The sequence below is a fragment of the Crassostrea angulata genome, chromosome 6 (assembly GCF_025612915.1).
Source record: "Crassostrea angulata isolate pt1a10 chromosome 6, ASM2561291v2, whole genome shotgun sequence".
NCBI classification, from domain to species: domain Eukaryota; kingdom Metazoa; phylum Mollusca; class Bivalvia; order Ostreida; family Ostreidae; genus Magallana; species Magallana angulata.
In genome coordinates, this window is record NC_069116.1 from 43634484 (window position 1) to 43662236 (window position 27753).

The 27753-nt window shown below is 36.4% G+C and overlaps 1 protein-coding gene across 4 annotated transcripts in view; it reads left to right on the forward strand.

The window, feature by feature from the left end:
* The window catches only part of LOC128187202 (GAS2-like protein 2A), a 29681-nt gene extending 2110 nt beyond the window's left edge, over window positions 1-27571 (forward strand). Inside the window, exons 1-6 of one of the 4 annotated variants that reach the window (XM_052857471.1) lie at window positions 3705-4050; window positions 4366-5194; window positions 17875-17982; window positions 18206-18302; window positions 21205-21811; window positions 23526-27571. In XM_052857471.1, coding sequence (XP_052713431.1) covers window positions 4583-5194; window positions 17875-17982; window positions 18206-18302; window positions 21205-21811; window positions 23526-26880 — 4779 coding nt within the window. In that variant the 5' untranslated portion in view covers window positions 3705-4050; window positions 4366-4582 and the 3' untranslated portion in view covers window positions 26881-27571. Of the gene's footprint in view, window positions 1-3704; window positions 4051-4365; window positions 5195-16560; window positions 16768-17874; window positions 17983-18205; window positions 18303-21204; window positions 21812-23525 lie in introns of those variants that run through there. The other 3 variants (XM_052857469.1, XM_052857473.1, XM_052857472.1) reach the window with 3 other exon arrangements.
* The last annotated feature ends 182 nt before the right edge of the window (window positions 27572-27753 follow it).

Here is a 27753-nt window from a genome sequence, read left to right on the forward strand (position 1 = left end):
AGCATAAATGATACATGCCATGATTTTTATCCTGCTAAGGGAGCTTAACAAAAGCTTCACACAATAGACTGTGGGATTTTTTAAATTAGAATAATTTTGTAAATACAGGGTATTTTATAAATTTTTGAAATATTTATATATTTATAGATTGGATGCTCCTAGCAATGAATAAATAACTGTGATATGTATCCACTATATAATATATAATATATGATTATATGTACTCTAGTTTGTTAATTGTTTGCTCAAATAATTCGTTGTAACGACGTTGATTACATGTCATATCAAAATTGATTGAGGTTAACTGTCGCAGAAAAATGTCTCAAGTTTTAGCATCATATTCACGAAGAATTTCTTTAAGAAAATTCTTGAACAAATATGCATCCAATAACGTGGTTCGGTATATTTTCTGCAAATTAAACTACATGTACATGTACAGTTGTACTGAATTAAATAAACTGTTAAATTAAAGGGTTCTAACGGAAGCTTTATACCTATACATGTATATTTTCAATCATATCTTTGTTTACCTCTTGATGCTGTGTTATTTTCTTTTATTCATTTATAATGTGTTTAAAGTGGCATATAGCCTCGACGGGCCGGTTGTTAAACCTACGCTTTTTGTTGTTGATATTACACTTGGAAATGTATACACATATCACTATAAATAAATAAATTACTTACTTACTACATACATTTACGTTCATATCTGCATGAGTATGAAACTCGAGAGAAGAGGACTGCCTGGGTAGTCGGGGTCATTTCAATTTTAAACGTATATATTAACCTCTTTAAAAAGAAGAGCTCTCTAAAAGTATGAAGGTTTATTGTTAATATTTAGATTTTAAAGCTGCATTATTTCGTATTTTGCTTTATTTGTCAATAGCTAACAGCTAAATATTAAAAAAAATCAAATCTTAGACAGATTTGAGGCAAATCATTTATCACTCATTGACCTGACGCTTTGACGTAATCTTTGTACTCATTAAAAATTATTAAATTAAGATGTTTAATTTTAAGGATAAAATCCCGTTTGTTAGACTTACATGTATTTGCTATTTGGATAGTGTTTAGGGTTTTTATTTGAAATAAAGTGCAAGGTGTAAGATAGTGTTCATGTAGTGTTGTATATATCAACATTTGTATACAGTATACATGTTAACTCCTCCCTCTAGATATTTTAAAAATATGATATACATGTACTGGGAGGTGCAACATGCGCGGGTCCATAATTTTTTCCATGGGGATAAGAGGGATGAATGTGTTTGCCAAGGATGGGGTGGTTCCAATGCATATTCTTTTTCGATAATTTTGCTGTTGGAATTAAGTGAATTTTATTTTCCGCCCCACCCCCTTTCTAGATTCGCGCATGTGCTATAATTGGAATATTAGGGATCTTGAAATGAATGCAGAATGAATGCATTTAGGCGTTTGTCCCAATACAAAGGTAAATAACTCTGCAAACCTTATCAGGTTTTTTTCTTGATCGAAAAGTTATAATTTATCCAATGTCAGACGAATACCGTTCGCGGCCGCACTTCTCCGAAACTTTCACGACACAAAATAATATTCATAAAAAAAAATAGAGCATTTGTTCCATGAAAATATCGAGAGATACATGTACATGTATAGTGTCACTTTTTAGGTCATTTTTCTCCTTCCACTTCATACGTGTACATGTTCATAATATTATGTAATTACCAGGTTATGTCGTTTGATATGCACCAGCAGGAAACCAAACTTACGCAGTACTATTTTCAATTTCGTGTTGAATTTGTGAATAATTTTGTAGAATATTAAATTATCATTTTTCGGGAGATTTTGGTTTCATTGTGTTTATCTTTAAGTTTTCATAAAGTGACCATATCTAATACTGTGGTGAAAATGTGTGACAAATGTTGCATTTGCAAACTTCCAAATATGAAAAAAAAACAAGTCTAAGTTAGTTCCATACGGAAATGGATATTTCACTGACACGATTCAATTGTTCACATCATCATATCAAAAATATCAAAGAGTTGTGTAATTTGGGCAAATGCCTTTATAAATGCTCAAAATAACGATAAAAATATATTGTTTTTTGTTTTGTTTTGAGAACATACTCTTCATTATCCTGTTTACTTTTATATTAATTATATCATCTACATTTTGTTATTGTAATACTTATGCACACTGCTGTAAACACTGCTATGTACACCCGCAGAATAATTTAAGATTGTGATGTTTTAAAAAGTCTACATATGTTTGTACACTTTATTTATGTATATATGTACTTGTTAAACCCTTGAATCGTATAGCTCTTGGTAATAAACAATAAGATACAATCTACTGATCCTTGTAAATAGTTATTCTCCCAATTGACCAACCCGAACAACGAATTTATACTTCGTCAACTTTTTAAAATTTCAAGGTAGTTTCCTACATTTGAATTATTACACATATAATTAAGCTGTCACGGTAACTTGGATCGTTAACTTTCAGTGTTTTAATTAATTACATTATTAGGCATGCCATTCGAGGAAATATTAAAAAAAAAAACGCGATGAATAGACAAGTGGTCTTTAAATATTTTGTTTTCTGTGATGTAGGCACATGTACAATTATTCAGAAGTTTAAGAACATCCACTGATCCTGTAGAAAATTATAAATGGCCATTTTTTGGTTAAGATTAAGAGTTTTCAATTCAAACTACCAATATGTGTTGTTTTAATTATTTTGATATTTGCTTATAATGGCTAATGTAGGTTTGCATGTACACAAAATACAGCGCTATTTACCAAAAAATTATAATGACAATAAGCTTCCTTGTTTATTGGAGATTTCTTAAAAGGAGATATTGAGTGTTTATTGAACTATTAGATCAGAAAATCAGGAAAGGAGCACATTTTCTGAGAGAAAGAGGGCTTACTCTGACAGAGTTAAAAACGGCACGATTTTGGGTATAAAAAACCCATTGTATACAAATTGTCCTAATTCTAAGAGTTTATTCAGGAAACAGCATACCATGTTTTTACGTAATGTTATCACAGAATTCGTATTGTACCTCTCTCCCACAATGTCCAGGAAGTGAAAATTACATGTACAATTTACATACACACTTGATACCCCCATATCCGTGTAGCTCTACTTAAAATTATCATAAATATTCTCTGAAATCATTACCATATTAATTATAAAAACCCTTTCGTATGTACTTTAAATTTTAATGATGAAAACAGTTTTTGACAAATTCCTGTTTGGTTTCGAAATCTTATCTTTCTTTGAAAATTTCTTTTATTAAAGTTTAGTGAATAATGCGCTAAGTGTTGAATGGTGGGGAGTAAGGTTGAGCAATGAAGTACCATTGGTCTCGAGTCATTGAATGAACATTACCATCCCATTAAAGTGAGATAAAGCCCGAGGCTCGAAGATTTAACATTCAGGTAAAATATTTTACGTTGTTTTTTTTCTTGATAGAAGCGCTAACTTACGATTATAATGTACTGATTTAATGTTGATCTTGTGAATCGAGATCGGCACGCAATGAGATGTGTGGATTCCACTGACAAAAATTAACATCCCCGCGCTTGAAATACAAGAATTTTTTTTTTTTATTAAAACTTGAATTGAAAAAAAAATCTGCTAATGCATAAACGTTATTAAAAATCTATTTTTAGCCTCGAGTGAGTAGTGGAAGCCTGAAATTGACGCTCTTCTAAACAGTACAGTTGTGAGTGTGCTGGCAGATGGCAAACAGCATTGGAAGATTAGGGGGTGATAAAAACATATGTTTATAGTGCTGTGGGAGAAAAAGGCAAAAACACGGGACCTTTTTCACTCAGATTTTCGACTATTTACTTTGGCGTACGCTTAATATCGATCTTTTTTTCGAACTTGCATAAGATAAATAATCTGTATCTGAACATGGGAATATCGACTGATAGCATGTCTGGTTCTGGCGAATGGCGGTTGGGATTTTTCATTCACACGTTCGGTCATCTTCTCTAACAGGGATTTTGTAAACGGAAATGTGTGCCGTGAATTTACGACATCCTTTTCATGATCATGGAGGTAAGTACGTGAAGATTTTCACTATCACTTTTTAAAGGTCTTCTCCTTGATATTCAACGCGCCTTGATCCGCCTTAAGGTGGACGTTCAAGCATGAGCGTGTATATCTGGGGACAGTTGAAGTATTTACTAGTATACTAGCGTACGTGGATACCGACGGAATCTACATACACTGGGTCGGTACTGGGGATTTTGTCGCGTTTTGTATGCTAAAGTATAATAATCTTTGACCGTGGGTTTAAACTGATATGGCGGGTTAGAAAATTATTACTCATGATAATTCATGCATGATCGCTACAACTTTAGATTATTACAGGCTTTTATTTTGCCAGTGACAAGCCGGCTGACGGAAGGTTTTAAACGGAGTGCTGTGAGAATAATGTAACGAAGAAAGCGTCTACCAGACGACCCCAAGGAGGGGATATATTATTTTTTATTTTTTTTTCTGGGGGGGTTGTGCTTTTTTATTTTTTCCTGGAAGTGAGAATGTGATTTTATTTTCCATTGGGAATTGCGTGTGTGCGTGGATAACGATGGAATCTCCGGGAACCACCGGGCCTAGCAACACGCTGCTAGTGCTCCAACTAAAGTCCCTTGTGGCGTACAAGTCCAACGACGAGTACCTATACGCCATGAAGGAGGACCTAGCCGAATGGTTTATGTGTCTTTACCAACTGGATATCACTGTCGACAACTTCTTCGAAATCTTGGAGACGGGGGTGATTCTGTGCGAGCATGCCAATAAGGTGAAAGGGTACGCAGACGAACAGCGCCAGCTGGGGAGACTGGCTGTCATCCAGTCCAACTTTGTCCGGCGTCTGGAGATTCCCCTGTACGAGGTTCCATATCGGAAGGAGGTGAAGCCCCAAACGTTCCATGCTCGGGACAACATATCAAACTTCATCACTTGGACCAAAGATTTGGGCATCCCAGACGTCTTGTCATTCGAAACGGACGATCTGGTGCTGCGGAAAAATGAGAAAAGTGTCGTGTTGTGTCTGCTGGAGATTGCCAGGATTGGCGCCAAACTGGGCATGCTGGCTCCAACTTTGGTCCAGATGGAAGAAGAAATTGACGCTGAAATAGAATCAGGGGAACCCCCACCCCAGATTATAACGTGCGACATCAAATCATTGGATGAAATGGTAAGTCAAATAGCACAGTCAGTGCAATTGTTTTTACTATATACTGTATGTTTGCATTTTTTTTCGAAATCAGGTCACACGATATCTGTTTTGGGAAACACCTTATTTATTATGTGTCCCCTAGGGGCAGCATAAATTAGCGGTTCGTTAAATAGTGTCCACTACAATGAGGTCCGTGCTTAATTTACCGGAAAATTTCATTTTGATGTACATTAAATCAGATAACGTTAAAAGAGGTTTAGATCAGATTAATATTGAAATGGTTGCTACTTCTAAATTAACCCTTAAATTGACAAAGGTAGATTTGTGTAAGAAATGAGGCGTCTAAACAGCTCGTGTTGTAAATTCGCTACTTGAAACGAGAATCTTAAAAGAAATAATACGTCAGGAGGATTTCTCTTTCTCTGTCTCTCTTGTATGTAAAACACTCTTTTTAAGCTACTGTTCGTAAAGAACCTCTCACAAGAGTTTCCTGTATAAGTTAATTGCTGGAAAATGATATCTTTTTTTACTGGCTGTGTTTACATAACATTGCTCTTTTCAAAATTGTAATGAAAAAAGAAGAGATAAGACAACAAATGAAACATTTGTCCCACCAGTGTCACCGTGAAATTAATGAGAGTGGTGCAAGATAGATATTGAGTGGTCTGGAATTTGACGTCGTTATGCAATTTGGGACATGTGTAGTTGGTCTCAAAGTGGTCTGTCTTTTTTTGTATGATGAGGAATAGAGGAAAGGGAATCGCTGACAGGCCTGACAATTACATACGTATATAGATGCAGGCTACTTGTGAAGAAAAAAAACCCGTGTGTTATGAGGGCCATTTCGTATGCTAAACAGCAGCATATTATAACAGGTATACATCCATTTCATACCTGAACACGATAGAACAAAAAACAGTTGGGCCCCCACTTGGCAGTTGATGGCGCATTTTGGAAGGTTTTAACCCCTATCTATTACCCCCTGTTTAATCAAATTGAATGCGCACGTTACCCCTTTTATAAAGCTTTTTATGGCTCTATATAATTTACAATGCCAAGCGACTTTTCAATCCTTCTTGTCGCTTTTGAAGTTTTGCCAGTTTTGAGTTCTTTCTTTTCGAATATGGTGGCGTATTTGCTCCATTTTTTATAGGGACCATTTTCCCCCAAACTATATATATGCACGGACAAGTTCTACAATCTATTAGTATGTTAGAGGGAAAGTATTATCTTTCAGTCAGAATAAAGATTAATTAGGTCTTTATCTTGAGCCTAATTCCGACCTTAAGTTTGGATAATCTGTGTTAATATTCAATTAACTGTAGGTGGTAATTGGCAAACTATAAAACGCTCTGAAGAATAGGGATTTAACACGAGGATTTAAACTGTCAGATTTCATTATTTACATTTAAAGTTTATTATCATGTTTAAATATATTTGAAATTTAAACTGACCCATGAATATGCCTATTAATCAAAACACATATTTCACATCATGCCTAATTAGCAATTAAGAGTTATTTATTGTCGTGTCACATTAACACGATAATTGCTGTCACATTCCTAAACACCTGTTATTTCTGAATCTGCTATGTGAAATGTCGGAAGACACATGACGTAACTAGTAAACCTAAGATCCGCCTAATGATTTCAGAAACATGCTCGTCCTTTATAAGTTAACACAGTGTATTATGCAAATAAGTGTTACACGTTTACACAGTTCATATATTTACATGTAATATGCTGTACATGTACTTAGAACCATTTTAACAAGACCTTGGACTTTCAGTAGGATGTAACGATCTATTTATTGCGTCAAAACGAGTTGAAATGACGCTCTTTTCAAGCGAAATAAACACCGATTGCGTAGTCTTCGCTCAAAATCCAGACAAATCGTGTTGACATCAAAAAGCCATGACTGAATGGCTCAAAATGAAATAGAAAGGCCTATGTCAAATTGCCGTTTGACTCAACTCTCCAAGTCCAAGCTCTTGTTAAAATGGTTCTATATTAAACTGACATGGGTACTATAATTTATAATATTAGTCCTTAGATCCGCCCCTATAATGATAAATGGCTTTTCGTTTCGTTGACACATGGCCCCTACTATTTCCGGATGTTTTATAACATTATATTATGCCTTATTTGTGTGTTTAAGCTCATGCTACTGTTATCGTCCGATAAATCCCCGTGTTAATATTATTCCATACAAAGAAAATACAGAGATTTCTCCCCTTGTCACCCTTATATCAACTACTGGTAGCAGAAAACACAATCTCTTCATAAATGTTTACAGGAATGGCTCTTAGAAAATTAGGATTTGTACTTCAAGGATTTCCATGCCAAAATGTTTACACAGAAACATTGAAAGTTCGTTTACTCAACTGTATTCGGGATTTGTTTTTCCTTACCAAATTTCAGGGTCACCTATTGGTAGACAATTTTCATTCCGCTGAGGTGTGTACATGTCTTCTGACAGCAAGATAATGTATTGGGTGAAGACAGTTGTTCTTTTTGGTGTATTTTATTGCTTTGGATTTCGTCTCTCATTGAGAGAAATACACAATGTAGATCTAAAAGTCCTTTGTCCTCAAAGGCCATATAATCGGATCGCCTTTATAGAAAACAAAACAAGCCATTATTCCGGGGCATATTTTGGGTTTAATGAAACCGTCAAAGCAAATAATCCTAATTCTTTCGTTTTCTTTGCACAACAATAGAAGAAAAATGGCTCCATGATAATGCAAACTTTATTGATCTGCCGATTAAATGCCTGAATGTGCATTATGATGTATATTCATAAAGTTTTTACACATACAAAGGTTATTACAGGTGGTGTATATAAATAAATATATATACCGATGTTAAACCTGCTCTTTTCATTGGAATCTATATCAGCTACTATGACATACTAGCGGATATGACTCATTCTAATCATTTTAATGGATTTTCTTTAAACATCTTTTCAATTCATTTCAAACTTTTGAAAAATGTCTCTTTGATGTGTTTTATTTGCTAAAAGCATTTAGGTCGTCCTGACTTTTTCAATCGCCTTTCAAATTCTCAAGTACGCGAAAGGGCTGATAGTTTTCTTTTGTTGTGAAACTCTCAAAAAGTGTAATATACATTTGTTGTGAAACTCTCAAAAAGTGTAATATACATTTGTCCTAGTTCAACCCAAAATGAAGTGTTTTCTATCCCATAGCATTCTCTCTCTCTTTTGAGATCACGCACCATCTTTCTTCTGCTTTAATTTTACTTCCCTGTCCAGAGAACAATCTTGATCCCATGAACCATTCATCGTTCGTTCGGTTACCATTTTGTCATATGTCCATTAAGGCGAGAGAGAAATCACGCCCCTCCATTCCTCCCCATTTTGTTCAAACGGTTAGAGGTTCTAGAACTTTTCGTTTATTTCGTTAAGGCTTCTGTGATTTGCAGACTTTCCTGCATGTCGGATCACAAACAAACAACCTTAATTGCCAGTCTCCCTGATACAGCACACTGCTTTGATAGCTTCTCTCAGTCTCTATCCGCTGCAAAAGAAAAATACACACGGTCTTTATCGAGTTCATTTGTTGTGCAAATTATGCGCAATGCAAGAGTAAAATTAGAGCCGTAACGACGGAAAATTAAGGAAAATCGGCATATTGAAAAACATCTGGCCGCGCTCTTCAGCAGCAGGCGGCAGGCGATAGAGACAGACACGAGTTTCTTCTCCAACTTCGCGTCATTCTTGGACGACCTTGCAACGATTTTCCGTAGTAATCCAGCGACTAGTCATCAAATATATCATTCATCCTATCATTGTACATGTATGGCTCATCAATCAATAATGTTATTCTCTCTCTTCGTCTCTCTTCCCATTTTTCTCATACGTTTACGTATGTAACAGACGTACAGTACTCGTGCAGTTACATTGTACATGTATATGTCACAATTCAGCATTTCACAATTTGTTATCCATAAGTGTTCGTTACAATACAGCAGTACATCAAAGAGGATGTATAGGAGAGGTCTTGAGAGTGGGGGAGACAGCATTCAGTCGTCTGCTATTATACAGTCTTTATTTTGACACTAAGTGCACTATACAAACAGTAGCAGTAGTAGTAGTAGCGCTAGGTTCACGGTTACAATGTTCTACAGTGTGTCTGACACGACATTTGATGGTAGGCGCGATATGTGATGAACATAAAAAACAACAACGCCCTGTTATAATACATTTTATTAATACGGTCAATGGGGATACATATATATCACGCTAGACGATCTTGCTCTAATTTTGTAGTTTGTGCAGCACAGCATTGCATAAGAGATTTTTTTTCGGGGGGGGGGGGGGGGGGGTTCAACATTAACTCAAACCCCCGCCCCCACCGAAAACGAGGAAAATAGCGTTTTACAGGAGTCATGTATGTATATGATAGTAGCTGCAGGTTTGTAGACCGGGAGCTACAGACCTGCAGCTAGTATGATAGGTGGTCTGGAGAAAAAAAAGCAAACAAAGACTATCAATTTTTCGTTCATTTCAGTTCATATGTAAATTTGATTGCTCACAAACATGGAATTCAACCTACACGGTTAATAAAACAACGAAATACACAACTATAAAATTACATTGTTTGACAATCAATTATACTCGCTCTTGTATGACATATTTTTATGTATTGTCATCTCAACTGTTGCCATTTATAGGGTTTTTTTTTTGTAACTTCAGAATGGGTGGCAAGTTTCAAGGATAGGTGACAATGAATCCAGGTGTTGTTCGTGTATTACAGATACTTATCTCAGCAGGTGTAAATGACACTCGTTTACATATCTGAGTATCTACATATCTTACTTATTGATTTCCGCTAACTCTGTCCCCTGATTATCTCGGACACATTTATAGATCTCCATAGGCGTCCCTAGTAACTAAGGACGCTATTTCCCCCTCGGACATCTTTGGAATTTACTCTATCGACAGATTCTGCGGTTGGCGGAGCCGTGGTCTGACACCGATCCATCTTCTTTCATTAACTGTAAAAATCTTGAGGTGACCCAAAACACAAACCTATAGACATTGGCGGATTGCCAAGGTTTTTTTTTTTCATTTTACGTGAAATATAGATGCACCGTTTCCGCTGCATGCAGCAAAAACTCGTGCTTGTACATTTCTTCTGTAGCAGTATATTCGTCATGTCACTGAAAACATGTGCATCTCGATGTTGTCTGCTTCTGACTACAATAAGGACCAATAGATCTTTGTATCAATCATTTTTGTCTCGGCGAAGGGTGTTTTTGTAATCAGTTCGTACGAAATATGAATCATTTTTATCCACACATATGTTTATACTGTGATTATTTTATTCAAGCGTAGTTTGCCTGCCACCACAGTGCTATGAAACAGTTTGTCGTTATCAATAGTTCCAACGAACCTTGGCAGGCCATCAAAAGTGTGTCAGTATTTTCAGCAATATTTATACACAATGGATAAATTTGTATTTTTATGTTTAGAATGGCATCGCAAATCAATGTTCTGGTAAAAAAATAAGACCAAGATATAAAAGACACGTTTGCCAGATTTTTTATTATTTGTGAAGGAGTTCTGTACACTAATTCGTTTTAAAATGAACTCGTGAGATAGGAATTAAATAAATATCATATCTTTGGGAACGATCTTGTTAACGAAGAAGTGAAAATCGATTTTATATACATTAAATTGGCTTTCCAAAGTACCTTACGCAATATCTTTATCCTCTAAAAAGCACACGAAACAAAGAAGTCTACAGTTTTGTTCACGAAATTTGTCTTCCATTATTTGTTCAGTCCGTTATTTTTGCTGTTGTTTTGGGTGTTTGCTTTGTTCTTGGTGAAGAGTTTTAAAGTTAACTTTGTGTATATCTACTTTTGTTTAAGGGATTTTCCATGTTTGCCAAAGTGATGTTATATAAAGAAAATTGACAAGAAGATTTGTCACTAGGAGCGAGTTTTTTTTTTCAGACAAAAAACAAAACATGCCACTGAAAAAAAAGTTGGCAACCATGTTTACGTATACAACTATATGGATTTCACCCTTTAGAAATCAGTTGCATACAGGATATGCCTAAAAACTTGAATGAAAGTAAATGCAATTGAAAAAACTTAGTTTTATTGGGTCCCTTTTATAACTTTACTTTTATTCGCCATATTTTTCTTAGGTAATAAAATGCATCCTTGGACCCTGTTGAGTTCTATAAAAAAAGTGATTGTCAAATAGGGGTATTCTAATCTAAAAGTTTTTAACAATTGTGTGGACAAATTTACATTTAACGCACACGGTGGCAATTACAAAGTAGGGACGTTGAAATTAATCATTAGATTATGGTATACGGTGATCTAGCGATCTATATACATTATACATATGATTAGCAGGTGCACTGTATTTTGAGAATATGGAATTTTTTTATGTAATTAAACCCCTATTTAAATCTAGCTTAGTTTTTATCATTAGCTCTTTGAGTTCTAGCTTGACGAGTTTTCATTGTCAACTTGCATGCCAAGACCAAAAGATCAAAGTTACCCTGGTATGGAAATGCGATCATTGCCTTTTAATGCCCTCTAAACGTTATAAAAACCCATAGATAATTGTTTATTCTCTAATATTACTTAAGGATATGATTAAAGGGTTAATCTGGGTAATGCACCAAAACAGACAAAATATGCAAATAAAATACAAATATTGAAATGAACGATTTACCTCAAAGTGAGGAACATGTAAAATGCATGCTGTATGTTTCTTTCTTTGGTTCTCTTGTCGCTCGTAAAAAGCCATCAGAGCAAAGTGCAAAAGTTCAGATTATAGATAAATGAACAAAGAATAAGAAACTCAGCTATTTTTTCGATTAAAAGCAGTTTGGGTTTTTTGTTGTTGTTTTTTAACCAATCATTTGCAACATGACTTTCGTGCTTTTAAAAACCTCTCACAGTCCTGGTTTGCTGCTTGTTCAGAAAACTAACCCAAAACAAAAACATGAAACAAGCAATTAGCGTAAAACTGGATAATTAACAGTAATGCCAGAAACGGAGACGATTTTAACAAATGGCTGTTAGAACTGATCTTTTGCTCCTCGTCATCGGGGAACAATGATGGCCGAACCATCTGGTGGTGCTTTGTCTTGGAAAACTCATTGTCATAATTGTTTTGATTGGTGCTTTGTCTTGGAAAACTCATTGTCATAATTGTTTTGATAAAAACCATAGGACTGCAATTTTTCTGCAAAATTACCGTCCCTGACGCTTACTTAGGATTCCCTAACATTGTCCGCAATTTTAGCGGGAGACACTGTCACGTATGATGCATCATTGTCGTCTGCCTTTCTGAGTTCTGTTGTCGCCTAAATAAAAGTGATGACTCCATCTTTGACACGGTGTAATATTTCGGTACATGGGGGGTATCAAATTGAATTATTGTTAGCCCGAACCGTGAAATTAGATATGCACTTCGTAAATTAATTTTAGTCGTTAAGACGCAGCCAAGACCGTGTTATGTTGCACCAAAACAAACACATCAAAGACTATTTGTTTTATGAACACGCAAGTCAAAACCGAGCTATGCAATGGCCGAAAAAAATCATAATTTGCACGAACACATAGATAATCTTATCTCTAAGATACTTTTGACTCATGCCCTGTCTGGGTGCTGTTCTGTAGTATACCAATTTTATGGTTCGTTAGTGCCTCCTTTCATCACGTTGATTTCCTGTAAGCAATATTGGTCAGTTTCACTAGGGACGGCGATGGAAATTGAACAGTGCCACGCAAACATCCTATTATAGATAATCAATTGTGATGTCTTTCAAAATCAACATTTTCCTTTATTTCAATTATGCATTTTCAATTCCAGTAAGCAACCTAACTATTGATAAAATGTCATTGATGCAAATGGAACATTCACAGTGACACAAACTAGTTTTGCTTTTGTTTCGAATCTTTTCTCTTTTTGTAATATATATTGGGGTCTATTCTTTCGGAGAGCAAAGTCGATTTTAATCGAATAATTATTCGAATTTTTTTCCGTCGTGGCAAAATATTTTGAACAGACCCTTAATCTCTGCGATGAAAGTCAATCGACTTGCAATTTTGTGCATTGTTCTTTGTTTTTAAGGCATTTGACACGGTTTTTCATAATTCTGAATGTCGTCTTGTGGCAGCCTAAGATCCTAATCAATGTTTAAACTACTAATTAAATCCATATAAAGCGTGCCCTCAACAGCGTGCGCACAACTTCACGTCCGCATGCAAGACATCAATATTGTTAAAAACTTGGCATTGTTTTATACCCCAAAATATACCCCCGAGTTAAGATTTTTGATTGCGATTAGGTTGTACCTAGTTTTGATGGTTAACACTAAAGGGTTGTGTATTGCTTGCCAAGACTATGAGGTTTTATTGTAATATTTCATGCACCCTCTGATCTTGATCTTGGAGATACGATGAAGAAATATAAAAATCTATCTTCCGGTCCGGCTAATGTTTGGTTGTTAAGGGATTCCACTGATGAAATCTTGTTGTCGCAAATATCTTGAAAATTGAAGATTCAAAATAGCATAAATAAACAAGTTGTTCAAGTGATTGTCCATCTTGAAGGCCCATAATGCCAGTTGTCTTGGAGAGCAAGTCTATTGAATCAAATGGGATTACGCGGGATGGAGAGAGCAATCCCAGGGATTTAGAAAGTCCTTGGAGGTGGGATTGTGATGAAGAGGTAGGTTGGCATGAGTAGAGAGCTCTTTTATTGAAAGGAGGGGAAAGTAGCCCCAAGATCCTGGCAGGTTATTCCATGCAATGACCCCGATCAGGCAGATGCCCCCTATGTCAATTTGGTTGTCAAGATAACAGTGGAACTAGATCCCTAAAGGGCCGATATTCTAGATAGATTTATTGGACGAGCAGACGTTTCTCATTGAGGACAAGTGTTTGGTGGTATGGTTTTTTGGCAATAGGTGTCAGAAATGTTAACGACCATAACAATGAAGATCAGAAGACATTCTTGGCAAAATGAATAACTTGGTATCGTACTATTATAACCCCTGTGACTAGATCACAAACTTGTGTTAAAAGGGTCGGGTGTAGATTTTAACGATGAAATATGTTGATACATAAATTCATACAGGTATGAAGCAAATCTGATATATGGGGGACGATTCACATCAAACGTCGTGAATTTGTTTTCTGATGTTTTTAAATGATGTCACGTTTGGTATGAGACTACACTATAAACGTAAACATGTACATACTATAAATGTTGGCAACAAATGGAATGCCGGATCGACTGTTCCAGTGAGTGAACTGAATGCCTTGTATACTTTTGGGAATGTGTTTATAGATAATGGTTTTGTATACACAACTTTACAATTGTTGAAAACATCGTCGCGTTTGATTTGAAATGAAAAAAAGAGATGGGTGTGTTTGATAACATACCACGTAAATGATACGAACGCCATTGTAAAAAAAATTGCACGCCATTTTCTTTCGTAAATTAAGAAAATATGCACGCTTTTTTATACCCTCAAACAGCAAAGAAGTTTATTTATGAGCATGCGATCGTAATGCAATCTTTCTTTCGACAGAATTGATTAGTTATAATTTTCATGATGTTAGTAAAACAGCTGCTGAGTAATCAATCGACGAGGATAAAACAAAATTCTGCTATGTCACGACAAATAAAGTTTTATAGTATTAGAAACGAACCAATGGAAACGTTTTTGAGTTGTAGACCCCCTTTTTATGGCGGCTGGTGCATATCACTTTCATGAATCTATAACACAACCTGAAATACAAACTTTGCGAAATCTTGTTAATCGGTTTTCTTTATCTCGTTTTTGAATAAGAATGTTCGACATCTTTTTCGACTTATTGTCAAGTACAATTCACAAAATATATTTGCATCAGTTTGAACCTAATCAGAGTTTTTCTTGGCAAGAAATCATGATTAATTATCTGTAAACACGAATTCTTTTAACCCGGAATATCATTTTTGTGTGAAATATGGAACGAACATCTCAAAACACAGCATGAAAGCCAGTACAAAACTTCAAAAGATCATCAAAACTATTTCAAAGCGTTCGAAAAATAATCTTCTTGTCAAATGGGGGGCTTCAGGAAGATCTACTTTATCAGCCGCGTATGCATATAATGTAAGCTGGACATGACTAGAAATAAGGCAAGGTAATAGTTTACGCGTATATATTGACAGATAATGACTTAGCAGCAGTTTTTAATTAAATGCAGCGGAAGCTCTCTTGCGTCATGTTGTGACGTTCCTAACAATTTTCAATTCAAAATCGATGTCCCTACTTTTGTGTAGAGCCGGGGTTTATGGCCCATGTTGATCTCTCTCTACTGACCAAATCAGTGGTCTATGGCGCTGATTGCTGGCGCAAACAGAGGTTTGGTTTGGAATGTTGAAGTGACTTTACTGGGATTAGTCTTATCAGGTTTTGAAACTTCAAGATAAATCAATGAGAGATCCAATCGAACTCGTCGACATTGCTTTGAGATGTGTCAACAATAAGACTATTCATTTCCACATCGAACTCTTTTTAGAATATTAGATCAACTGACCCAACGTTTACATTGCATCCCTAAATCTTTTTTTTTCTTTATTGAATGTACCGTAAGTTTAATCAGCTAAAATGTGTGGGAAAATACTTAACGGGAGTTCAATCAAATACAAAGGATCTTGAAAATCTCTTTACATATATTATGTATGTAGTTGCAAACACAATTCGAATCAAATATTTAAAGAAGGATAATAAACAGAAATGCTTTGCGGGTTTCCGTTTAAACCTCATAGAATATACATTTACTTAATATAACAGAAAGAGGGGCAGCGCCCCGTGAAATATTAAACAATGAACATTTGTCTTAGGGTAAGGAATTTGTCGTAACACGTTTTTTGCAACAACAACAAAAATCGATCGCAATCGGAAAAGTGAAAGGCGCTGGTAAATAAAACAGCCATTATGAATATTCCAGACATTTACCTGACAATTCTAAGTCATCGATTCCACAGCCTCCCGGGCCATTCTGTTGACAGTGCACACCATAAGTAGCCATGTTTTGTCCGCTCTGGGTTATTCTTTTCTTCTGACTTTTTTTTCTGGAAAGGTACTTCGTGTGCATTATCCATGATGTCCTATGCTTTTTTCTCATAGAAGTGTTCTTTTTCTTGTTTTTACACAGTTTTTAATAGTGTCGTTTTAAATTGTGAGGAAATTTGCATCACTGTGGTGTGACAATGGATTCTAATCATTTTCTTACTTGAAAATCGACTGATGAAAATTTTGTCTCTTTTGCAATTTGTGTTGTGATTTATATTTATATCTAGCAGAAAAACAAAAGTTGCGGATTAAGAGTTTGTACCAAAGGTTGTGTAATGTGATGGGAGTTACAGTGTCAATAGAGAATGGAATTCTAACTGCAAAAACCGAAAATGTGCAATGTGCAGAAATAAATACTCATGAACCGGGGGTTATTAAGTTGTCGTCTGTTGATGACATCATCAGAGTTCTCCAGAAACTGGACGATGCTCGCTTGGAGAGCATTCCAGTTCATCCTGATACGGATGATAAAGTAAGTTGATGTGAAGGATTTGTTGTTGAATTTTAGAGCTTGTGTTACTCTAGATTCCTTGTGGTTTCTTTACTCTAGTCATTGGTGATAAATGGTTTTCTCTCTTTTTAGTGTGTGTATGTGTGAATGATTGACTGAATTCAGTCGGTGATACTTTGATAGAAAAAATATACATAAAAGAAGTCACGCCCTGTCGTGTAAGCTTCTGAAAAGATCGTGAAACCAGATAGGCGTTCTCATTTGATTGTGTCGTGTCGAATATTGTAGGCTTTCAATAATCGCTCTTATATATAAGGTTTGGCGTGGAATTAAGACGTTCCTATTGTCCGATTGAATAGGTGCTCTTAAAAAATCAATTATGTCTTGAACTATTTTTGCTAGGTCGCATTACCAAATATTTTCTTATAAAAATTAATAGCCGAAGGCATTTTTATTGGGGCTTTTTGTAGGAGCAACAATAAATACAAAACCTGGAATATTACTTTGAAATTAAAACAGCTGATTTATTGAAATTGCTCAAATATTGTGCCATAGTTCACGAACTTCCGAAATCTCACCGAAATAATCAATGGTTGGCCGTACTTCATCAATGACACACTATATTTCCATTATTAAAAACCAATTCGACCTAATGATATAGTAATTGTTCTTTTGAATTTGGGAAAGCTTCTAAATCTATATGTCATGAAATAGACCAATGTCATTGTCCGTCAAAGGGTCATAACCGACGCATAAGTATGTCACTTCATACATCATTGAAAGAGAGATAACTCCAACTCCTCACTTACAGAGTAGCACGTTGATCGATCATGTCTCGCAGTTGGGGGAGGGGGCTGACGCCTTCACTCGTTGAAAAAAAGAACAACTTCCTTTTATTTTTTTATTAAAAGAAAATGTATTTAACGTCAAAGACAATTGGCCCCTCCACTTTTTGTCTGATCCCTCTGTCCTTTTATTGAGAATCAAAATCTGTACATGACCAAAATTTGAATCTCAGTAATTTAATTTTTGTAAAGGACACCTTTACATTAAAAATGATGCTTCTTGCCTTTGTAATGAAATATATACTAAACTAACATCGTTAATTATTTTGATTTCTTTCTCTAGGTGAAATGGCTGGCAGGTCGATGTACTTGCCCTGTACAGTTTCCCATCGTCAAAGTCGGGGAGGGGAAATACAAGATTGGAGATTCCCAGACACTCGTATTTGTTCGGGTGAGTGACCAACCCTTTATATATCTTTGTCTGATTTATTTACTTTTTCTCACAGTCCCGATAGTTTCAGCGAAAACAATTTACTTTACATATTGGACGACCGAAAAAAAAAGATTTGCTCTTTGTTACTTATATTTTATTGCGTTTATAAACTGACCAAATGATTTGATTAAAACATCAGCAGAATTTGAACGATATTATATTTATATTGTTCTATTATTAGATATTACGTAACCACGTGATGATCAGGGTGGGTGGAGGCTGGGACACCCTGGAGCACTACCTGGACAAACATGATCCCTGTCGATGCGGATTTTCCGGTAAGAATTTTTGTGGACTTTAAATTACAAACATAAAAACCAATATTATCAATTAAGAACAAACTCTACCTCAACACAAAAAACCTATACTAGTACTTAAGAAATATTCACATTAATGCATAGATATGTGTATATGCATTGAACATGTATCTGGAAGAATCTACTAAACAAAAATGTGAAACTGCTTTCTCTGAACCCACTCACTGCAACAAATTGGGATTCACACAAAGTGCATTAAATTCAGCACCGCATTCGTGATTTAATGATTCTGTTACTATATGTACATATATGGGAAGAACAATGAAAAAACAATTATAATGACTGGGTTTTTTTTTTTACCTTTAATGAAATAACTAATAAAATATTTCACTGTGTAAATAATTTCTTCATGTTTTGTGATTAATTACATATAAGTCCTGCTTCTTTAACAAGACACTCCTTCCTCAAATTCAATATTGTTTTTAAATATTTAACTTAGTATTTAGAAATCAAAAAGATTTATGAATCATTGTTGATCGTAAACAGATAAATAAAGGTCCTTCCCTGATTATATTCTGTAAATAGTGTACATGTTTTAACCTTTCGTCACAAATTTTTAAAAAATCATGTCCTTTTAAGAAATAAATGTCCTATCTGTCAATGACATCTGATTCAATTGAAGCAAATTCGATGATTAAACGTTTTCTTTTTAAACTATAATCCGACCTCAATTCCAAGTGAAAACAGGCCTATAAAAAGTGGTCCATTTAACTGTGACGTCATGGGCGAGACCGGATGTATGGAAATTGTATTTACATCTCAAAAAGGATCGAAAAATATATAAACACTCCATATCAAAAGGAGTACTTCAAGTTAAAAAGAAAGGGACTTCGGAAGTGCAAATAAACAAGATAGAAATCTTGTGTCTGATGTTTTTGTGTCGACATGTACTTATTTCAAGACTCTCAAACTGAAAAGTTCGAAATTAAGTACATTACATAATTATATGCTTACAAATTTTAATTTTCAGAATGTTTGGGGGGGGGGGGGGGGGGTCCAGACACCAGATACAAAGATGTAAATCGTTTTGAAAATTCATAACATGTAGCCCACTTGGCGCAAGTTTTAAGAGACAGTTAATAGTATATATAAGTATGTGTATACAGACCAAAAGACATAGTTATCGAGTACATGTAGGTACATCGATGAGTTCTTATCAAGTCTTGAGTGTTGAATCAATACAGTTTAACGAGATTATTCGGCCACTTTAGCTAGGGATTTATGGGGTCCATGGCCACCAAGAAACGATACTTTAGTTTTTAAGATGGTTGTACATATTCATTTATAAGTCTATCATTTTAATAGCACTGACCAACAATTTACTGTCAGAACGCTATTAACATATTGAAATATACTTAATATTGAAATATACACAAATCAGCTGACTGGCCTTATTTCAATCCCAGTGCTTGTAAATGGGTTTTAATTAAATCAAATGCGGGGTTTTTGATAGCAAGAGTAAATTCAGGTGCGATAATCCCCTCCGTTGGTTATCAATTTGAATTTACCTGGATATTCGGTCAATAAATGGTATCTTTCTGTTGATTATTGCTTTCGTTTGACGTTATTAGAAATCGTTGAAATCCCTCTTTGTTAGGTACATGTACATATATAGACTCTACATAAATGCACACGTTTGTTATGAAGCTAATCGCTTTACTATAATCAAAAAAAGAGAAATTTATCGGTAAGAAAGGTGTGGTTTTTTTTTTTAAAAGAATGAACAAACGAGATTTTGTCCCACTCAATTCCCAAGCTCATAAATATACTTGCGCAATTAATCACTCTTGTAGTAATGATTTTATAATGAGATTATCAATGATTATCACCCGATAACTAAAAGAAAACCATTTGGATTTGTGCCGAACTGAGTTCAATAAGATCTGTAGATAAATTCCAAAATACCACACCACGTAAATCTGAGCAAGACATTTTAAACAGTCATTGAACTTAAAGCTTAATGTCAGGACATGCAGCTCGAATGATTTTTTACATTTTATTTAAAACACTCCTCAGACATCTGATTAAATCTTGCAGATGTAAATTCTTTCTATGCACTGTTTCACATATGTATTTAATTTTTATTTGAATTATCATCCCTGTTTTGTTAAAGTTTTCAAAAGCTTAACTATGAATTATATATGATGAATCACAATGATACAGTTCATGATCACACAAATTTTTAACACTGGAAAATGTCATGCAGATAAAATTAGATTTTGATAGAGAACGAAACTTTAAATGCCTTTTATATATATAATTTTTTTATCTATATTTACATGTATATGCAAAGATTTAAGAGGCATGCGTAGAAAGAAAGTCATATTGACTTTCATTTTTTATTGCGTCCTATTTTTCTTTAAAATCCGTATGTTAAAGTATTTTTTCGACTTGTTCTTCCGTCTCTTGGGAATGAGATGGGGTATCAAATGCATCTAATCAGACTATATTTCTCGTCACACACACAATCAAATTTATTGTTGTGACCTTAATATTGACATGATTTTGCGTTGAAATGTTCATTTGTCAAAGTTTTAGAAAACTTTGGTGTAGAAACATCATAGACCATGTTAAGGAAACCTTCCATGGGTTAACGCCTTCACGTACTATATATATATATATATATATATACTCGTATATCTTTTAAAAAAAGAATTGCTAAATTCAACACGTCTCGTATTGGAAGACAAGGTTACCTTTGTTTGTCTGAATAAACATTTGAAAACAATAAACAAAGGTCAACCTTCCAAAGAAATCTTTCCATATTAATGTCTGCTTCATTTGTCTTCTTGAATAAGCATTTAAATTGCTTTCAGGTTAAAAGTACAAAAAACTGAACGGCGTATCTTTTCTATTTGTACAGGTCACAGGAATACCCCAATACCTCAATCCCAGAGAACCCCCACCCGTCGGGCTAGCACCCCAAATGTGTCTCAGACATTACCAGCGAAGTCCCCAAGAAAAATATCTGTTGGTCCAGTGTCACATTCCATATCGGAATCGTCTGAAAGAACAAATTCACCGGCGCCGCGCATGCGTAGCGCGTCACCTGGCCCTTCTCCAGGAAAGCTAAACATTCAAAGTGTCAGTCAGAACTATGGAACCAAGCCCCCGGTTTCTCCGTTATCGCCTACTACGGGCAATGTAAATAGTCCCGGTTTTAGTGGTCAGCGGACGAATACTGTGCTTGCCAATTCACGGAGGAGTCAGTCCCCTGCACCCGTCAGTCGTCTGCGTTCGCCCTCACCCGTTTCAGGAATCAATAAGGCTCTACAACCACGTGAACAGACCAGTAAGGTACCGCGGCCAGCCTCTCCCTCCAAGAGATGCCCCTCCCCCTCCCCTTCCGCTAGGAGTGCTTCCCCTGGCCCCAAGAGATGCACGTCACCGTCCTTTCAACGAGCGGTGTCCATGTCTCCGGCGCCGAGTAGGAAAAACAGCCAAGCAACTCTTGTCTCAAACTATTCAAGGTAAGGGATTTATTCTGCCAATAAAATCAATTTTTTAATTCTCTATACTGGAAATGAAAAGTAGATTGAACACTTAATTGTCGGCAGGTTACAAACTAGAGAGTGTCATTTTGTTCACGTATTGATTTCTTACCTATTTCGGGAAAAACAAAATAATATCGTGTATTGAAGGCTCACAACAGTTCTTCGATTTTTTCACGATCCTTTAATTGTTCATTCAAATTATTTATTTAATAGGTCGTTGAATTACATGGCTATTTTAATAGAATGTGGTGTGGATATTTTTAGTGGCCTTTATCCATATTCAACTGTTGTCGTCTGTAAGCATTTATCATGAATTTTTAAAGATATCGAATGTCTGACATGCAAGTTAGGACCTCTGCCTGTTTATCAAATTAAGGTACTACCATTTAAAATCCTTTATTTCTAAATGAGCTCAGGGGGCTAGAAATTACCCTCCTTTATGTAACAGCGACAACAAATCCCTTTCTTTTCAATGAGCATTAGATAGCACAGAACCCGACAGAAACCTTTCGCTAATTTTCTAAAGATCTTCACACACACAAACCAAAAACGGAATGTTTGTACATATACTGGAAGGTATTTAATCGGACCCTTTCCGAACATGCACGAACGCATCCAAGAATTTTATGCCTCAGAGTAACCGTGCGTTTCTTTTGACATTTAAAATTTGTTTTCATAAATTTACCTTTAAACTTTACATATAGGGGAATATTCAAACCTTCAACACAGGGGTTTATATATATGCCTGCTTTTCGATTCGGAATTAAGATAAACAGATCTGCAATATATTTCTTTTGTCTGGAGACAGTGTACATGTGGAAGACCAGGAACAGTTAGGTAGTGTGTGTGTGTTTTATTATTTTACGACCCGAATAGGCATATTAAAACAGACACTAACCGCCAAAGACGGGTAATTATTGACAACTGACTACAGGGCCCCGTTTTAACAATTTAGCAGTAGGCCTGTCAAGGATTTGGAATTTCGACAGGTTTTCATCGTGATCTGTTACAAATAATATCGATTTGTCTTTCCCCTTTGGCGTCTTCTGAAGGTGTTGTGGGGGACACTATCTCTCCACAACAAAGGAGCGCCACGCCAGGGATAACCATTTCTCTCGATAAGGAGGAATTCATCAAGTGTATTGGAGAACTAATTTCATTTTGAAATTGGAATAGATTCTAGAGCTCCAGGTAGAAAAAAGCAATCCATTTAAATTGATTTCTCATAAATAATTTCATATAAATGGGTTGAGGTCAAGTTTTTTCATCAGAGTAGATTATAAAATTGCAAATAGTTATTGTGTAGCCGTAGTTCCATTAACAGGTATTTTAAATGCGTCAACATCCAAGTATATCAGTAGAGATTTGTTTTGTGCTGAACAATTGATCATGGAAAAGCATGAAAACCGAATGGTTGAAATGCGATATGAAATTAATATTGAGTACTTCATTGTTGGACACCATCCATCTAAGACTTTAGCATGACCATTTCAGTTTCGGGTATTTTCGTATCAATCATTTTGTTATTCGATAAATTCTCTTTCTTTGACACTTACTCTTTGTTGAGAGATTATTATACAAAATGAAGTTTAAAATTTTTCACTGCTTCTAGGTCATGTATTTTCTACCTTAAACCAAAGGTATTTTTTGTATAAATTAAATTGCAAAAATTTGTTCGGTTCTTTTACAGATCAAAATCCATTCCAAATACTCCTCGTCCTGATCGTCGCCAGCTTCCTCAGCGACCAAGTATGGATTCTGAAGGAAACGACAGCGTCGGAACAGACGACACATCGGGTTCCAACTCAATGCAACCGTCTGTTGACATAAATCAAATCAGTACGATGACTCTGGACGAATTCAAAAACTTGCTGAATAGTGCTCTTTCGGTCCCTAACGGGAATGCGTCGGAGGGTAGTTTAGAATCTCCAAGATCCCAAAGTAGTACTGATAGTTCACGGAACATATCATCTTACGGAGCAAACAGAGGTGGTAAAAAGCCACCGATTAGTGAAAAACCGTCCCGATATAAATATACGGGGAATGCCAGCCGTAGTTTGGATACCAAGTCTTTCAAGGATCAGTATTCAAGTAATGGTTATTTCGAGATGGAGAAACCGAAACGGACAATACTTGCTTCTTCAACAGTATCGAGACCTAAAACACCAGTGTCAAATTCTGTGTCTAGACCTAAAACACCTGTAAGTTCTTCGGTTCAAAGACCTAAAACACCGGTCAGTTCTGTTCAAAGACCAAAGACACCGGTCAGTTCTAATACAGTACAGAGACCGAAAACCCCTGTCAGTTCTATACAGCGTCCGAAGACGCCTGTCAGTAGTGTACCTAGACCCAAAACAACTCCAGTAAGTTCTGTCCAACCTGGTTCAGTTCAAAACGTGTCGAGACCAAAAACACCGACATCTTCATATTCGATGCCTCGTCCAACACTGAACACAACTAGAACACTGCAAACTAACGAGATCAACACTGTTAAACCTCACACAAAACTCCACGAATCTAAGTCAGACTCTGTGCTCAGTGAACGAGAACGACCAGTTCAAAATGTGAAACCTAATGTAAGCTACGTGTGCATTTCCTCCGAGGAACCAAAAACAGTGCCGTCTGGTGAATTTAAAGGAACGGAAACCTATACTTTATCTAACGATAGCGTAGATTCTTCATGTGACTTTAACGGTACGTCTTCATCGAGCATGACTCGCAGTATTACCGACCCTGGACCGGAAAAGGTGCCTCAATCCACACAAGAAGTACCGAAAAGCAATACGAATGACTCTCTCATTGCAAGCTTCAATGCATTACAAAAGTCAATTCAGGAGCTTCGGAATCGAGCCCAACAAGCCTGTATAGCAGTGGAAAATAACAAAAAGACAGAATCTAAACAAAATGAAAATAGTAAGATGGAGTCAACAAATATTGTTGTAACGTCTAGTTCAAGCCAACCAACAAATGAAACCACCACTATCAAACGCCCTGCAACACCAACTGGCAGACCTTCCACCCCCTCCCTAATCCCCAGACCGATGACACCGGTAGGTAATGTTTCCAAATCGCTAAGCTTGACGCAAACAATTGAGCCAGTGCAACAAGAAACGACTAGACAAGAGAGGCCGCCTACTCCTAAGAAGGCCACTATTCTGGCTAAATCACCATCTGCAAACAAAGTAACGGCAAACACCCCTAAAAAGATTACATCCTATACTGCAATACATGCACAACGTCGTTCAACAACTCCGGGTCCAAACGAGTTATCGAAAATAAAGAAGGATGATACTGGTGCTGAAATTCCACGATCAAAGACTCCGGGTCCAGGAAACAGGATAACCAATACTGGTAGTCAGCCGAAATCCTACGTCAGTCCAATAAGACGACTGACGCAGAACCAACAACAAACCTCAACATTTACAGCTCGAGAAATCCCAGAATCTGACTACAATAATCCAAGAGAACAAAGAAGTGTGTCTGCTAGTCCAGCCACACCAAGGAGGTCAAGTATCACGGGGCTGAAAGCAAAAACTCCTGTGAAACAAGACTCTTCTGAAGAAACCATCATGGTGACTGTAAATCGAGACAGTGGGCGACACAAAATCAATGTGAAAGACGGTGAGGAAACCAAATACAAAACATCCAAAACAAACACTGGTAGAATCATTGCTCGAGCCCAAACTCCCACGAACCAAAGGACATCAACTGAGAGTTTGGACAGGTCAAGAAGTGCAAAGCCTGCAACAGAGCCTAAATATAGACCAAGACCCAGAAGCGTCGATCCTGAGAACTGGAACCGGGGAGCAAACAAAGAGGAAGAAGTTTTACGAGTCAAGAGAAAAGATTCTGGTTCTCATGTTGTGTTAAACAGAACAGAAGCATGGGTAGAATCGGCCGCAAAGACGGTTTCAGCTGGGAAAACACCCTCAAAGAATAAAATTCCAGCTGGAATATTACGAAGATCCAAAACCCCTAATCCTTCTGATCTGGACCAATATAACATGGAATCGCGTCCGCTGGAGGAAATCAAAGCAGCCCTGACTCTTCCAGTCAATGGTTTACGAGATATTGCTGCAGACGAACTAGAGGCACCACCAGAGGACCCTGAAATGTATGAAACCATGGAGAAACTCTTCCAGAAAATGCGCGAAAGAGAGTTAAAGGCGTCTGTCAATGAAACGCCTGGTGGTGATCTCATGGGAGATATTGATGTTAACTGTATGGAAAATGAAGACAATTTGGGTAGTGATGAAATGTCTTTAGACAGTAATGAAAATATAAAGAGAAGAGGAAACTCTCCAGCTAGTAAACCCAGTTCTCATCAGTCGCCGGCATCTAGTGCAAGAGGTTCTGTTCCTTCTACTCCAAGATCTAAAACACCTTCGTTTTCTCGGTCTAGTTCGTCATCTCAACCAATCAATAGGCCTGTTTCAACTCCACCTCGACCAAGCACTCCGACCCGTTCTTCTGTCAATTCTTCCAGACGATCTAGCATGAAGTCAAGTAATGGATCCGTCCCAGAATCCCCAACCACCGCCAATGTTGATCATGCAGTTATTATTGTATCCAAAATCAAAGAAATCCTGAAAACAAACCCACGCAAGGACAATAAAGAGGGACCAAGATCTAGAATTCCAGCCCCAAAGTCACTTAGTGCAAGTGGAAAATCCAGGTCATTTTCCAATTTATTTAACCTTAGCTCCGCAGAAAGTTCATATCAGAAAGAAAATTCGCCAAATCACAAATATATGAACGGCAATACAAATGGGGAATATTATGATGATGAAATGGAAGAAATTTCAGGCATTACTGCGCGAGCTGAACAAAACGATCAAACCGAGAACGTGCGTAGCCAATCCGGAACCAAGACACCAGTTCCAAAACTAGCCACTCCCTTAACAACTGGGCGGACCGCCGTCCTTAATCGAGAGACCAGCACAGATAAGTCTAACCGACTCGTTCGCGCAGTGTCCATCTCTAGTTTATCCAGTTCTTCGAACACACTGTCTTGTACCTATGGCGAGGAGGAAGAATTTGTTTAGAACTTCGTCTGCCTTTTTGCATGATAATTTATCTGTGATATTTTGGACGTTTATGTGTTTTGTGTGCGTGTGTTATGCGAGGGTCCATTTTCTTTTTTTTTATGTTCCTAGATTAGGGAGAATTCACGAGTACTAGTATATTGTAGGCATGAAGAAGTCATTGAGTTGCTTATTTGTTCTTGGTCTAGAGGAATGTTCGGGCTATTTAAACACCTTTCTGCAATATAGATCAGATACTGACAGAATTACCAGTTCAAGCCATTTATCTTGCGTTTTGTATTCTATTTAGTTAGCACATTCCGGTTATCATTCCATAATGTCAGACAAGACCGTCGCCCATGGCTCAATTGTTTTCTTCTACCCTTCCCCCTTGGGGCTTTATGTGATGCCTTAATGTATTCTCAACAAAGTACTTAAAAAAGTGAAATCGTTATCTGTTCCAATGGCTGTAAATGTAAATAACGACAAAGTTTTGTTGAAATTTTAATTGTGCCAAAAACAACCTCTGTTCTGTCCAATCAGCATTCACAACTATATTACGTGAGAGTGTAGAGATCACGAGCGCATGCGCAGTAGATGCAACACCTGAAATCGTCCATGAGAATGTTTTGTCTGTGATCATTGCTTATTTATGTCTTATTTATTTGAAATCGAAAATATTATATAATGCAATAAACATTATGAAAAATAATTTTACGACGTCATTTTTTATTACGTGATCCATGAAAGGGATTATGTGTTGACCTGTAGGTGGAAATATCCAGGACGAAATAAAATATATTCAAAATGAGTAAATGAGCAATAAGCACCTAGTCATCAAGTTCTCTAAGGAATCAGAAATCATTATAGACGATAGAAAAATTGGCGATGACA